The 13,614-nt window shown below is 58.6% G+C and overlaps 1 protein-coding gene across 7 annotated transcripts; it reads right to left on the bottom strand.

Annotated features, from left to right (window-relative positions):
• Window positions 1-15: 15 nt before the first annotated feature.
• Window positions 16-13,020, bottom strand: CABLES2 (Cdk5 and Abl enzyme substrate 2). 7 transcript variants are annotated; one of them, XR_016039143.1, is made up of 11 exons: window positions 12,609-13,020; window positions 7,751-7,822; window positions 7,572-7,664; window positions 6,357-6,434; window positions 5,981-6,089; window positions 5,441-5,606; window positions 4,987-5,090; window positions 4,764-4,870; window positions 2,450-2,547; window positions 2,045-2,218; window positions 17-1,532 (listed from the first exon to the last, which is right to left on the bottom strand). XR_016039143.1 is itself a non-coding variant. In XM_055433790.2 (11 exons), exons 1-10 carry the CDS (start codon window positions 12,995-12,997, stop codon window positions 2,078-2,080), a joined length of 1,464 nt encoding a protein of 487 aa, XP_055289765.1. In that variant the 5' UTR covers window positions 12,998-13,020; the 3' UTR covers window positions 18-1,532; window positions 2,045-2,077. The 7 variants fall into 7 exon arrangements, 5 of the variants coding, with proteins under 5 accessions (XP_088700040.1, XP_055289731.1, XP_055289765.1 ...); XR_016039142.1 differs by having other exon boundaries at window positions 17-1,549; XM_055433790.2 differs by having other exon boundaries at window positions 18-1,532; window positions 2,343-2,547.
• Window positions 13,021-13,614: the final 594 nt, after the last annotated feature.

Genomic DNA, 13,614 nt, shown 5'->3' on the forward strand with positions numbered 1-13,614 from the left:
TCAGCTTCATTCTGTGTTTTTTTTTGGGGGGGCGGCGCAGGCTCTTCTGGGCTCTGGAGTGTTGGGGGTGATAGCTGAAGGACAGCCTATAACACGTGTTGCAAAACCAAATTTTTACTTAAAGCACAAATACATTACTTTTTGCAAACAGATCCTTGACACTTGACAGTGAGGTCAGCCACTTAGCGCACATTTTAAGTCTATGGTGCCTCCCAGGTGCTGAGGGAGTAGCCCCAGGCCCTTGGACACAGGTGTCTGGGGTGACAGTTCAGGCTGAAGTTTAATGCCTTAAATACTGGCTTCACTTGAGTACCACACAGTGGCAGCTCTTGACATTAAGAAGGACACAACACACTAAAGGGAAGGTTACAGGGCCTGGTGAATGACTAGTTCTCACTATATAAACACTGTACTGCCATTCTAACACCTGTGCAGAAATTCTCAAGATGTGTTCCTCAAAGCTAACTGTAAACCAGCAGGTACATTTTGGAAGTTGGTCCCTTTAGGTCCCTGTAACAGGAGTGTCCTTGAGACACTTGACACGGGCCAGGGTTGCCTGGGGTCTAGCAGCTTCATCCTTCAAGCCCCCTTGGTGCACATCAGAGTCTGGGGGTGTTCTGGGGGAAAGACAGGAAATAGGCACTGGATAAATAAGGTTGGGTACAGAGTTGAGCTTCGAACTCCATCCTGCAGTCCCCCTGAACCCAAGTGAGTGACCAAGGAAGAAGAGCAGCAAGTGGGGTAGGGCAGCTGTCCTGCGCCCCTGCTGGGGTCCCTGTGCCCTCCTGGGCTGGGATCTCGCTGAGCTACTGGTGGTAGAACACACTGATAAGGGCTAGCATCTCTTCTGCAGAAGGACCAGTCCACATGGGCAGGATGCAGTGCGGGGCTGCCCCAGTGCCCCTCCAGTGACAAGTTCTTCGGACAACAGTGGGAAGCAGCTTGATGGCCCAGCTGACACGTCCTTTCTGAGCAGCTGGCTGGTGAAAGAGAAGCTTCAGTCCTAGGTCTTCAGTGTTTATGGTGGGGCAGGAAGTGGAAGAACTGGGTAACGTAGTCTTGTGAGGTGGATGAGCTGGACACAGGCCTGCCCTGGACAACGACCAGCCCGTGGGGTCTGCCAGGTGTGACCACTGCTCTGGCCAAGGTGGCTTTCACTTCCTGCCTGGGAGGAAGAAGGCAGAGCCTTTACCCTTGTGAGCAGGCCGGTTGAAGTGGTCTGTCTTCCTCCCCTCTGGAGGATCAAGTGTGGTTCAGGTCACATCCTCAGCAAACCATGTTTAACCAGTTTTTGTTCCCTTAGAGAAAGACCCACAGAACCAAATCCTAAATGATAATAAATACATTTCCCCCCACAATATTGCTTAGGAAGATCAAGAACCAGCAATCCAGTCATTCTGAAGGTCCTGGGTGTCATGGGCAAGTGGGGTTTTCCGGTGAGACAGATCCCTGTGAGGTGTGGGCTGGTTCCATGGAGAGGCCAGCTGGGGTATGTGCCACCCGGGCCCTCAGGACTTCACAGTGACGCGATCCTTGGAAGAACAGAGGTCTGAGAATAAAAAATGAGATCACAACTAACCAGGAGTCTGCCCTCATTGGCTTAGGCTGATGCAGAGCTCTGCTTGTGGATATGGGGAGGTGGGCAGATACCCCTAGGGGCTGGGCTGAGGGGGTGGGGGGGTTCCACAGTGTGGTCTCCACCTCCGAAAACCCCAAATAGCCGAGATTAATGCTCCAATGGGTTAAGTCCAGCAATCCAGCGTCTGCAGTAGGGTCTGGAAACCCAGGCCTCCACGACACACCAGCGCGGTGGCTCTGACAGCAGCAGAAGGCTGGGTGACGCAAAGAGGAGAAGCACGGTGGATTCACACTGGACGCCGTAGACCAAAGTCCTGGTGCCAGAGCAGTCGTGGGCACAGGAAATTAAGCACTGACAGAGCCCCAGGCCTGTTCAGAGGAATGCAGAAGGGCTCTCAAAAGTACCGTGGCGGTATGGTGTGCTTAGGAATGGAAGCCAGGGTGTGGCGGGGCCGCGTCCACACACCTGCCTGGAAAGGCGCCCGAGGAGGCCGGCCGGCTAGAACTGCTGCGTGAGGCGTCTGTAATGAGGTAACACCTGGTTCTCAGGAAGGTAGAGAGCGAGCTCCAAGGCCACGAGCACCGTGAACTCAAAGCCGATGAGATCCCGTCGGTTGAACCGAAACCTTTCTTCTAACTTCTGCGTCCAAGAAGAAAGAGGGGTTGAGCCGGGCCCCTCCTTAGGGTTCGGCCGGGGCGGGGGCGGGGGCGGGGCCCTCCTCTGAGACCCGGCAGGTTAGGGGCGGGGGCTGGCCCGTACTCACGTCGATGAGTTGCTTCACGTCGCTCTTGCGCAGGTCGCTGCTGATCTTGGCGGCCAGCAGCACGCAGGCGCCGGCGCATAGCTTGCGGTTCTGCTTGTTGAGCTTACCCTGCAACACCAGCTTCTCGAAGTACACATAGGCCATGGACACAGTCACGGGCTCCAAGCCACACTCCTCGGACAGGTTCCGCATCTCTCGTTTCAAACTGCGGGTTCACACGGAGCCACGGGCTGTGGGGCTGGGAAGTGGCCACTCCCCGCTTGCGGGGGGGCCTGTCTTTGGGCGCTAGGAAAAACGCCTTTTCTTCCCAGAGGACGTGGCCCAGCACGAGGGCCCATAGCCGGGGTGGTGGGGGGCAGCGGCAGGCTGGTCTTGGTCACTGTTCGGCCCACAGCACCCGCACTGTCCACAAACGGACACCACAGAGGACTGGGTCCCTGCGCTCCTGTGGCAGCGAGGGGACCGGTGTGGGGAGGGAAAGGCAGTGCCAAGGCATCGAGGGGGTGTGTGGGCAGCTCGTGTGGGGCCTTAACCTCCTACCGATCAGGTGGGGACAGTCAGCAGCTGGCTCAGGGGCTGTGGGCGCTGGTGTGGGGGCCCCCGCAGGTGTGGGCAGGAATAAGCAGCAGCCAGGGCTCGATAACGGACAGAAATGGTATGGACCTAACAGAAGCAGAAGATATTAAGAAGAGGTGGCAAGAATACATGTAAGAACTGTACAAAAAAGATCTTCACGACCCAGATAATCACCATGGTGTGATCACTCACTTAGAACCAGACATCCTGGAATGTGAAGTCAAGTGGGCCTTAGAAAGCATCACTACAAACAAAGCTAGTGGAGATGATGGTATTCCAGTTGAGCCATTTCAAATCCTGAAAGATGATGCTGTGAAAGTGCTGCACTCACTATGCCAGCAAATTTGGAAAACTCAGCAGTGGCCACAGGACTGGAAAAGGTCAGTTTTCATTCCAGTCCCAAAGAAAGGCAATGCCAAACAATGCTCAAACTACCACACAATTGCACTCATCTCACATGCTAGTAAAGTCATGCTCAAAATTCTCCAAGCCAGGCTACGTGAACCATGAACTCCCAGATGTTCAAGCTGGTTTTAGAAAAGGCAGAGGAACCAGAGATCAAATTGCCAACATCCACTGGATCATCGAAAAAGCAAGAGAGTTCCAGAAAAACATCCATTTCTGCTTTATTGACTATGCCAAAGCCTTTGACTGTGTGGATCACAATAAACTGTGGAAAATTCTGAAAGAGATGGGTATAACAGACCACCTGACCTGCCTCTTGAGAAACCTATATGCAGGTCAGGAAGCAACAGTTAGAACTTGACATGGAACAACAGACTGGTTCCGAATAGGGAAAGGAGTACGTCAAGGTTGTATATTGTCACCCTGCTTATTTAACTTATATGCAGAGTATGTCATGAGAAACACTGGGCTGGAGGAAGCACAAGCTGGAATCAAGATTGCCAGGATAAATATCAATAACCAAAGTGAAGAAGAACTAAAGAGTCTCTTGATGAAAGTGAAAGAGGAGAGTAAAAAAGTTGGCTTAAAGCTCAACATTCAGAAAACTAAGATCATGGCATCTGGTTCCATCACTTCATGGGAAATAGATGGGGAAACAGTGTCAGACTATTTTTTTCAGCTCCAAAATCACTGCAGATGGTGATTGCAGCCATGAAATTAAAAGATACTTACTCCTTGGAAGCAAAGTTATGACCAATCTAGATAGCATATTAAAAAGCAAACATTACTTTGCCAACAAAGGTTCGTATAGTCAAGGCTATGGTTTTTCCAGTGGTCACGTATGGATGTGAGAGTTGGACTGTGAAGAAAGCTGAGCGCCGAAGAATTGATGCTTTTGAACTGTGGTGTTGGAGAAGACTCTTGAGAGTCCCTTGGACTGCAAGGAGATCCAACCAGTCCATTCTAAAGGAGATCAGTCCTGGGTGTTCATTGGAAGGACTGATGCTGAAGCTGAAACTCCACCTCATGGGAAGAGTTGACTCGCTGGAAAAGACCCTGATGCTGGGAGGGATTGGGGGCAGGAGGAGAAGGGGACGACAGAGGATGAGATGGCTGGATGGCATCACCGACTCAATGGACATGAGTTTGGGTGAACTCTGGGAGCTGGTGATGAAAAGGGAGGCCTGGCGTGCTGCAATTCATGGGGTTGCAAAGAGTCGGACATGACTGAGCGACTGAACTGAACTGAGGGCACCTGACCAAGGAGGTGGCAGAGAGCTGCCGGGGTTGGTCGGGCTGGACAGCAGGAGGGTGGGCTTGGGAGGGGGACCTTGGGTTTCTCAAGCTCAGGATTCCATGGGGGATGGGAGAGAAGGGCCGAGCTGGTCAGGCTGTGGACATGGGGACACCACAGACTTGGGGACAACCAGGCCTCCTCACCTCCTGATCTTGCTCAGTGTCAGCCTGATGTGGGGGAACTTCTCCCGGAACGTCTCGTTCATGTCCTTCTTGAGGTCGGAGGGCTTCACATACTCAATCACCGTGGTCTGCAGCAGAGATGACCATCCCCATACAGCTTGGGGGCACCTGCCCTGCCAGGGGAGGCAGCTGCACACCCCCTCAGTGCCGACCCCTCAGCCACCCCCGGGGGCGACCCCCGTACCATGTAGGACGCGAAGATGAGCACACGCTTGTGCTTGCCGCAGGGCCACTGAGGGTCATCTAGCAGATTAGGGTTGTACTCCAGGGCATCCCCTGCATCGGCCCCTGCGGGCAGAGGGCAGCCCTGACCCACCACAAGCCCAGAGCTTGGGTCAGCGGCTATGCCGATCCCAGCCTCGGGCAGGACCTGTCAGTGCCAGGGGCAGCTGGGTGGAGGGTGTCATTGCAGGACAAGGAGAGTGGGGTTCAGGGGCTCCAGGCGTGGTCCTCTCTCCTGGGGCTGGGTGGGAGGAAGGGTGTCCTGATGACGAGGGACCCCTGGAGCCATTGGTGAGGGTCCCACTCTCCTGAGAGGTCATGGCCAGCCTGCTCCCCAAGCCTCCTCCCCAAGGACCATGGGTTGGGATGTGACACCGGGGCCACCTGCCCTGCCCCCAGTCAGGGCCCTTGGCTACCTAGCTCCGAGCCGGCTGGTGCTGCCCTGGGTGGGACGGGTTTGCAGCGGGACCCCAGCAGAGTGCGGGGCACACTGGGCCGGGGCTGAGGCGTTGGGCCGTGGCTGTCTGGCTTGAGTGTGACCAGGGCATTGGTGGGGTACAGGAACTTGGCGTAAGACACAACCTGGAGAGGCAGTGCGTCGGGCTCAACCCTGCTGCCCCATCCAAGACCAGAGGTCCAGTAAGCTCCCTCCCGGCCACCACAGCTCCCACTACCCAGGACTGATGCTGTTCACTCCCTCAGAGGTTCCAGAATGCCCCATCCTTCACTGGGATCTGCAGCTGGAACTTCTCCCGGTCCAGGAGTCCTGAGCCCCTCACCCTCACCACTAAGCCGATCTTGTCACCCAGCCACCAGACGTCTGCACAGGCTGCTTGGCCTCCTCGCACAGGGACCTCACACTTTAGAGGATTTCAGTCGAACGCGTCTTTGAGTCTACTTTTCCGGAAGATGTGCATAAGCGCTGTGCCCCCGCCGAGCACGGCGCCGGCTCCCACCTTTCCATCTGCCCCCAGCTCAACACCTTCCAACTGGAAGACCATCTCGGAAGACACAGAAACGCCGCCAGACGGGTGCCTCTGCTTCTGGCTGTCCACTCTCAGGTCACTGCAATGCATAGGACAGTAGACAGCTGCCACTCCCCACTGCCGACCTCGCACAGGCTGAGAGCTGAGCCCAAGGCTGGTAGCACCCCCACCTCCGTACCCTTGGGCAGGAATGTCCCAGGTACCCATGTCTAGCAGCACCTCCCAGAGAACCAGGACCCACAGGGCCTTTGGAGTCCCTGAGAAGCTTCAGCAGAAGCTGTCTGCTGGCCTCTGGATAAAGCTGCAAGGGTGTGCAGCCCCCACTGGGTGAGGGTCAGCAACTCACCTGACTCGCAGGCCTTCTCCATAGGGTAGGACCGAGAAGGCTGCGCATAAGGACCGTCTGGCACAGATCAGCACGATCCTGCAGGAGGAATGGGTCAGAACAGGGTGGCTAGCGTTTCCCAGGAGACCCCTTCCTGCCTGGGCTTTGTCCCAGGGGTCAGGGGACGCCCAGCTAAGGGGGCCCAGTGGCCAGGGTGGGTCCATTTGGCCACCCAGCGTTCGCCGGTCTTTCTAGGAGTTTAAGAAGGGCCTTGGGTCTCGTCCCCTCAGTGAGCGCAGCCCTCCCACATGATGCACAACACTGTGCAGGCAGGGTGGAGGCCGGAGGCTAGGTCATCCAGCAGAGAGCAGGCTGTGCAGGACAGCAAAGGCATGTCCCCGAGGACTGGCTGGTTCAAGGAGCCAGTCCCCAGGCATCCCAGGAGGGCAGGAGCCTAAGAGCATCAGGAAGCCCCAAGTTCCACGTCCCAAGCCAAAGTGGCCCGAGAGGGGCCCTATGTGGGGCACATGGCAGGAAAGCTGGCCTTTCCTCCCTCTGGGCACAGCTCTGCCTGGCCCAGCCCCAGTCCAGCAGGGAGGACGATGGTAGGAGACCCCTTTCCTGGCCAGGCTAGCACTCAGTCTGCCTGGGGCCTGCTCCTAAGCACCAGACAGAGCTCGTCATAAGGACAGTGTTGGGGGTCCTGGACTGTCTGAGCTACGGCCACCATGGGGAAGACTCGGCACTCCCAAGTAGGACTACCTGGTGGGTACCTGGGCACGGCCTCCAGCAGGAAGGGTTACTCAGGGTCAGGACGATGGCCTCAGGGCCAGGAGGGTGGGGCGTGAGGGGCATGGGCACCAGGGACCTGGCGTCTCCCACACAGGGCCTCCAAGGGCTGTGCGCCCAGCTCAGGGAAGCCAGGTGCCCCCTGTGTTTCCTTCTCCCCTGGCCACCCCACCACTCTGTCTGTCCCCACTGTGTTCTCAACGTTTAGCATTTCTACTCAAGACCAGAGTCTACCAGGCAGCCCCTCGCCCAGGACGTGCTGTGGACTCTGGCGCTCAGGGAGTATGAACGGAGGTGGGTGGGAGGGAAGGAGGGTCCACTTCCAAGGGGACAAGCGACGGGCTGTGGGGACGAGTCTCCTGAGCTGAAGGAAGACAGGGCTGCTGACGCGGGCAGGACAAGGTCCCACGGGCTGGAGGGAGGACATGGTGGACCGAGCGCCTGTACCTGCTGTTCCTGGTGTCGTACTGCCGCATGTTCTTGATGAAGTGTGTCTTCTTCAGGCCTTTGTGTCTCGGGGATCCGGATATGTGTTTGGTTCTGCAAGTGAAAAGCAGGTCACTCGGCCCCTCCCAGACCCATCCTGGCCCTAGGAGAGAGGCGAGGGACACAGGCGGGGTCCTTACCTTTGACCTGAGGGACATCCCACTGTGTCTTCCAGAAACTCGAGGGAACAGCGTTGGGACGCCACGCGCCTTCTGTGAGAAGGACAGAAGGACCTCAGGGGGCAGACCACAGGCTGCCTTGGTACTGGGCTCTGCTCTCGGGGAGGGGGCCCAGGCCATGGGCCAGAAGCACGTCTGCAGGCAGAACTGAGTGCTGGGCAGGGCCACCCGAGGCCAGAAGAGCCTGAGGTGGGGCGGAGTGCTGAGAGGAAAGGCTGGGTGTGCCCTGGTCTGCCCGCTGCCTCTCGAAGCTCAGCCTAGGGGTCCCAAGAGCTCCCTCGGGCCTAGGAATGGGGTGAGACAGGTCATGAGTGCCCACAGCAGGCTGCAGGCGGAAGTACCTCTGGAAGGGACCTAGTGGAAGCCTGGAAAGGGAACATGGGGGCCTAGCAGTGGCTCTGCAGGGCTGAAAGGCAGACGAGCACATGTCCTGCCAATCCGCTCTGCCCATCTCAGTGTGTGGAGCTACCACCAGCATGGAAACAGCCTGCTCAGTCCCCAGCCAGGGACACCCAGGAGCCTCTCCCCCTCGCCAGGCCACCCGCACTGCCCTCTGCTCCTTGTGTCAGCCCTTCCCCTGCCTCAGGGCCCTCGCTGGGGTTGTCCCCTCTGTCTGGACCCTGCTTCTCCAGGTCCTCCCGTGGCTATATCCCCCTCAACTGGATGCTCAGCTCACATGTGGCCCTCATCCTCCCACAGACAGCAGCCCTGGCATCACCCGTGATCCTGTGACCGCGTCTCAGGGACTGTCCATTCCTGCCTGTTGCCCAGCAACCGGGAATGCCCCAGGTAGGGGCCGGGTAAGCACTGACCCACAGTCGGCGATGAGGCAGGACCTGCCCTGCCCTGAGACGGTGCCCTGCTGGAGGTGGACATGCAGAAAGGACCCGAGCCGGGCAGCGAAGCTGGCCCAGTGCAGACCAGACCATCCCTGGGGAGGTGTGTGCACTGCGCCCCACAGGCAGGCTCAGAGGCCCCAGGAGCAGTCCCGCATGGCTTTCTCAGGCTCTCTTCCTCAGGTAATTTCCCAGGTGAGGCCCAATGGCTCCTGCACACCTGGGACCTCACTGACAGGGCCTGGGCCTGCGGCGGTCTCCATGGAGGCTCCTGGCAGATGCCATGGGCCCTTGGGGGCACAATCAGCGCCCACACCCCAAAGCCTATAGGCTGCTTGACCTCCGACCTGGCTCCTCCTGCTGGTCTCGGGTCCCTGCAGGAGAGGCCTCTCCCCTCAGCAAGCTGAGCACCTGAGCGCAGCTGGTTTCGTGTACCGCTGTCTTCATTGTTGTCTCCTTTTATCTTTCCTTATTTAAGCATCTTACACATCAAGTCAGTCCTCACAGCCCTCAGTGTACAGGGGCCAAATTGAGGTGGGGGAGCTGGGCCTGGAAGCTGCATCCCACGAGCTCTGTGCACCAGCCTCTGCCGCCAGCCTCTGCCACCTGCTGCCCTCCTGACCACGGCAGGGGCGCTGGAATGAAGGCTGCTCCATGTTCTGAGGGCTCCTTCCCTGAACCTGGCCGGTGTCTGGGTGCAGAGACAGTAATAGTGCTGACAATGGCACCACAAATTCTGAGCACAGACCAGGCCAGCCAAGTGAGGGGCTGCTGCTTTCCTGCCTCCCTCCCCCCTCCCACTCCAGAGGAGAGGCCTGCAGCCTGAGGAAAGCTGAGAGCCCTGCTGGGACAAGGTTTTCCAAGACTGCCAGAGGGAACCCTGCTGCTGCAGGAAGCTGCCAGACTTTCCACAGGGGAGGGGAGTGCGACACAGCAGCAGAGGAGGAGGGCACAGTGGCCTGGTGGGGCAGGCGGAGCACCTGAACGTCTGCTTCTGACCAGCTGGGGAAGCCCAGAACCTGCCAAATGTTAAGTGACAACGAGGTTGATATGAAAAGAAAATTCTATGGAGAAGGAAATGGCAACCCACTCCAGTACTCTTGCCTGGAAAATTCCATGGATGGAGGAGCCTAGTAGGCTACAGTTCATGGGATCACAAAGATTTGGACATGACTGAGCAACTTCACTGGTTGATGTCTTAAATGTTTTGGGCCATTTCAGTATCCCTTTTTGTGAAGCACCTGTTCATATTATGGTGAACTCAGATATCCTACCTTCTGCTGCACCTTCAACACCTCACACACTGCCTGGAATGCAGTGAGCACTCAGTTGTTTAATGAATGAATTAATACTTACGAGATTATAAGGATAAAGCCAATCTAGCGTTGCTGTTAAATCTCTATGCTTAACATATGAAGTGTCCAATAAAAGTGTACTAAATGGATGAAAAAAAAAAAAGAAAATTCTAGGGAGTCTGAAGTTTGAGGGAAGAAGATAAGGGTTCTGAGGATTCACTCCCTGGCTCAGCGAAAAAGCCACACCAGACTGTGCCTGAGTGTGGCATACAAACTCTCTACTATGAGCTGAGCTATGAGCATGCCCTGGGCAACCTGGATGTAACAAGAGTCTCCATTCCCCATCCCTGGTCTGGCCAAGCCACCCTTGCTGAGCCTGGCCATCCATCTGATTTTGCAACAGCCCCTCTGGCAGGTAGTACTTAACACAAACCCATTTCACAGGGAAGCAAACTGAGGCTCAGAGAGGTGGTGCCACCTGCTCCAAGTCAGAGCTCATAAGCAGTGGAGTCAGAATTCCAACCAGGTCTGTTCCCAGAGCCTGGCTCAGATCACCCCTCTCATGACACAGATTTTGGGAAAAGACCCTCAGCGCTCTCTCCATGCCCAGAACAAGTGTCCCTTGAAGCCCACAGCCAGTAGCTGGCAGCCTACTTCGCTAGGCCAGCCACCCTCCCACACTCAGCAGTGACTATCCACGGCCCTGGCTCTGGACTCCTGGAGCACAGAGAAACGAGACTGTGCCCACCCCAGGAACCCTCCATCTGTCAGACCTAAGGGCGGGGCCCTGGGCTTGGGAGCAGAAACCGAGGCGGGGCAGAGTCTGTGTGGGCAGGTGCGGCCTGAAGGGCAGGAAGGACATCTGACCGGGGATGTGAAGGCCAAGTGGGAGTGAGGGCCTCACACAGCGGAGAGCCGTGCCGCTCTGCCCGAGAGTGGCTTGAAGGAGACCCGGTGTGACCAGGGAACTGTCCTTGGGTTGAGGGCCGCCAGGAGACAGGACCACTTTGTGGGAGTCTGCCAACCGAGGACAAGCAGGCTTTGGGTCTGTTTTAAAGTGGACCGACTTCCACCAAGAAAACAGTCGTTTCTCCTCTCAGTCCCGTCGGGTAAGCAGCCCCTATTTCCCTAGGGACATGGGACACTTACTGCCACTTTTGGGAAAAACAGACCACTCTGTCCCAGTCAGCCCCCAGCTCCCTTCAGAGCCCTGGCCAGGCTCATCTGCGGACAGGATCAGGCTTCTTAGCCTGTGCAGATGCAACTCTTGCTGAAGTCTACCTACATAGTGTGACAGTGGCCTCAGGGCCACTCAGAAGGACTCCAAATGTAGAGTCAAGAAATCTAGCCACAAGCACCATACCCTGGCCTCCACCTCCCAACCGAAGTCCCTCAGAAGAACCCATTACCTGGAACTGCCTGAGGACCAGGGCTGCGAGGCAACGACAGCCAGTGCAGCCGTCATGACCTCCAGGTAAGAAGAGCCTCTGGACACCAGGGGACTGCGGTGAGTTCAAGGTCTCAGCCCACCCACGTGCAGCACCAGCTGCGGGACTCTGCACACCTCCAGGGCCCGTGAAAGGGTCTGGGGGAAGGAAGCGGGGTGTCCAGCAGCCAGCGCATGTGGGCAGGGGGCACAGACTAGAGGGGCAGGGCTCAGGGTCAGGGAGGCTTTGAGAAGGGTGAGGGGCACGGGAAGTGCCTGTGACCTGGGATGTGACGGGCCCGGGAACACAGCTCAGAGAGGACAAAGGAGGAGAGGGTGATGGGGGGCTCCAGGGACCAGCAGCTGTGGGCTGGGAATCTGGCCCGGTGTGGGAGACTCTGGGGAGAGGTCACAGTGCAGACAAGATCCCTGGCCCACAGTGGGGTTTGCCCAGTTCAGAGAACGAAGGGGAACGTATGGTGGATGTTTGTGAGTCCCTGTATCCAGTGAACTGATAAAATGGGCTGGGGAGGGGTGTATGTGTCTGGAGCAGACAGGGCTCTGTGTCTGGGGGCTGACAAGGGTTGAGGGAACCCTGACTTGTGATCGGGGTCTGACAAGATCAAGAAGACCCTGACCCCGTATTCAGGGGTGGCAGGATTAAGGGGACCATGACCCTTAAGTCTGGGGATCAACAAGGCCCAAGGAAACCCTAACATCCATGTCCAGGGGTTGACATCCCAGAAGACCCTTGACTCTGACACCTTAGGCTGGGGAGGGGCCCAGGCAAGACTCCCTTCCGGGGCTAGCAAGACCCGGGACACCCTAAGTCTCTGTCCCTCACTGACAAGGCCCGGGACACCCCAACATGTGTCTGGGGCTCACAGGGGATCAGGGTCACCTCCTGATCTCCAAGTCCTATGCTGATAGGTCACTCCAGCCTTGTGTCACGGGCTGATCCTTAGGTTTTCCGTAGGTCACCTCAGCCCCATGTTATGAACTGAGCCAGCCCACGGCCACCTCACCACCCTGCCCACTGTGCTGATGGCCCCAGGTCACTCCAACCCTACATCCTGGGCTGCCAGGCCCCTAAGCCACCTTAACCTCTGCGTTGACCCAACCAGGGCCACTCCACTAACCCGGAGCCCAGTTACCCCAACCCTGAACCCTGGGTGACTGCCAGGTGACCCCGATCCCCGCGCTGACCCAGCCTCGGGCCACTCCGCCGCCCCCAGGCTCCAGGTGACCCGGGCCGTACTCACCTTTGTCGCTGCCCGTCCAGGCCCAGGCCGAGGCCGAGGCCCAACCCGGTGGGCGCGGGAGCGGGGCTGAGCAGGCCCTGGGGCGCTGAGGTCCTGCCTCCGGGCCCGGGCAGGGGCAGGCCGGCGGGGGGCGCGGGCGGCGGCGGAGGCGGAGGCGGCGGCGGCGCCGGAGGCTCGCGGGTCTCGGTGGGCGGTGGCGGCGGCGGCGGGGGCTTCTCTCCCCCGGGGCCCAGGCTCGGGGGCCGCCCGTCCAGGGAGATGTTGTTGAGGAAGAAGAGCGCAGCCTGGCGGCGCCGTGAATCCCCGCGCCTCCGCAGCGCCTGCGGCGCTGCCCTGGCGGCTGGGCCAGGGGACGTGCCCGGCGCTCCACCCGCCGCGGCTGCGGCCATCCTCCGACTGAGCCCGCCGGCCGCCGCCCGCCGCCCGCCCGCTCGCGCACGCGCCCGGGCCCGCCGCCGATTGGCCGGGGCGCACCCGCATGCAAATATACCTCCATCGCGCCCTCCTATTGGCCAGCGCGGCGCCGAGGCGGGGCGCTCCCCTGGGTCCTAGAGGCGGTTCTCATGCTGCCCTGGGGATCTAGGAGCCGCGAGTCTCCCTGCGGCTGGGCCCTCGAGGCCTGACTCGGGGCGAGTGGCGGCGTCTCCGCGGGTTCGAGTCCCCGGCTCAGAAGTCGCGGCCCCGGAGCTCCAGTACCCTATTCCTTTTGTTGGACTGCGGCGTTCGTGGTCAGCCTCCGTCGAGCCTATCTTTAGGCTCCACTTCCCCTCTCAGGGTGTGTGTCTTTGCGGGGGTGTGGGGCTGAGGTGCAGAACTGGAGCTGTGGCACCTGCCATCAGACGTCTGGGCGGCCCCTCGAGGAGCTCCAAGAATGACTGTCGATGCCACCTGGTCTCCTCCAGCGACTGAAGACCGCAGGCCCAAGGGGAGAAGGCACCTGCCTGGTGTGGCAGGCAGGGAGATGCTGGAGCTTCAGCCTCAGGCAAAGTCCTGCACTTCCGTCCCT

The sequence above is a fragment of the Moschus berezovskii genome, chromosome 15 (assembly GCF_049115385.1).
Source record: "Moschus berezovskii isolate FMDL1 chromosome 15, NW_MosBer_1.0, whole genome shotgun sequence".
Taxonomy (NCBI): domain Eukaryota; kingdom Metazoa; phylum Chordata; class Mammalia; order Artiodactyla; family Moschidae; genus Moschus; species Moschus berezovskii.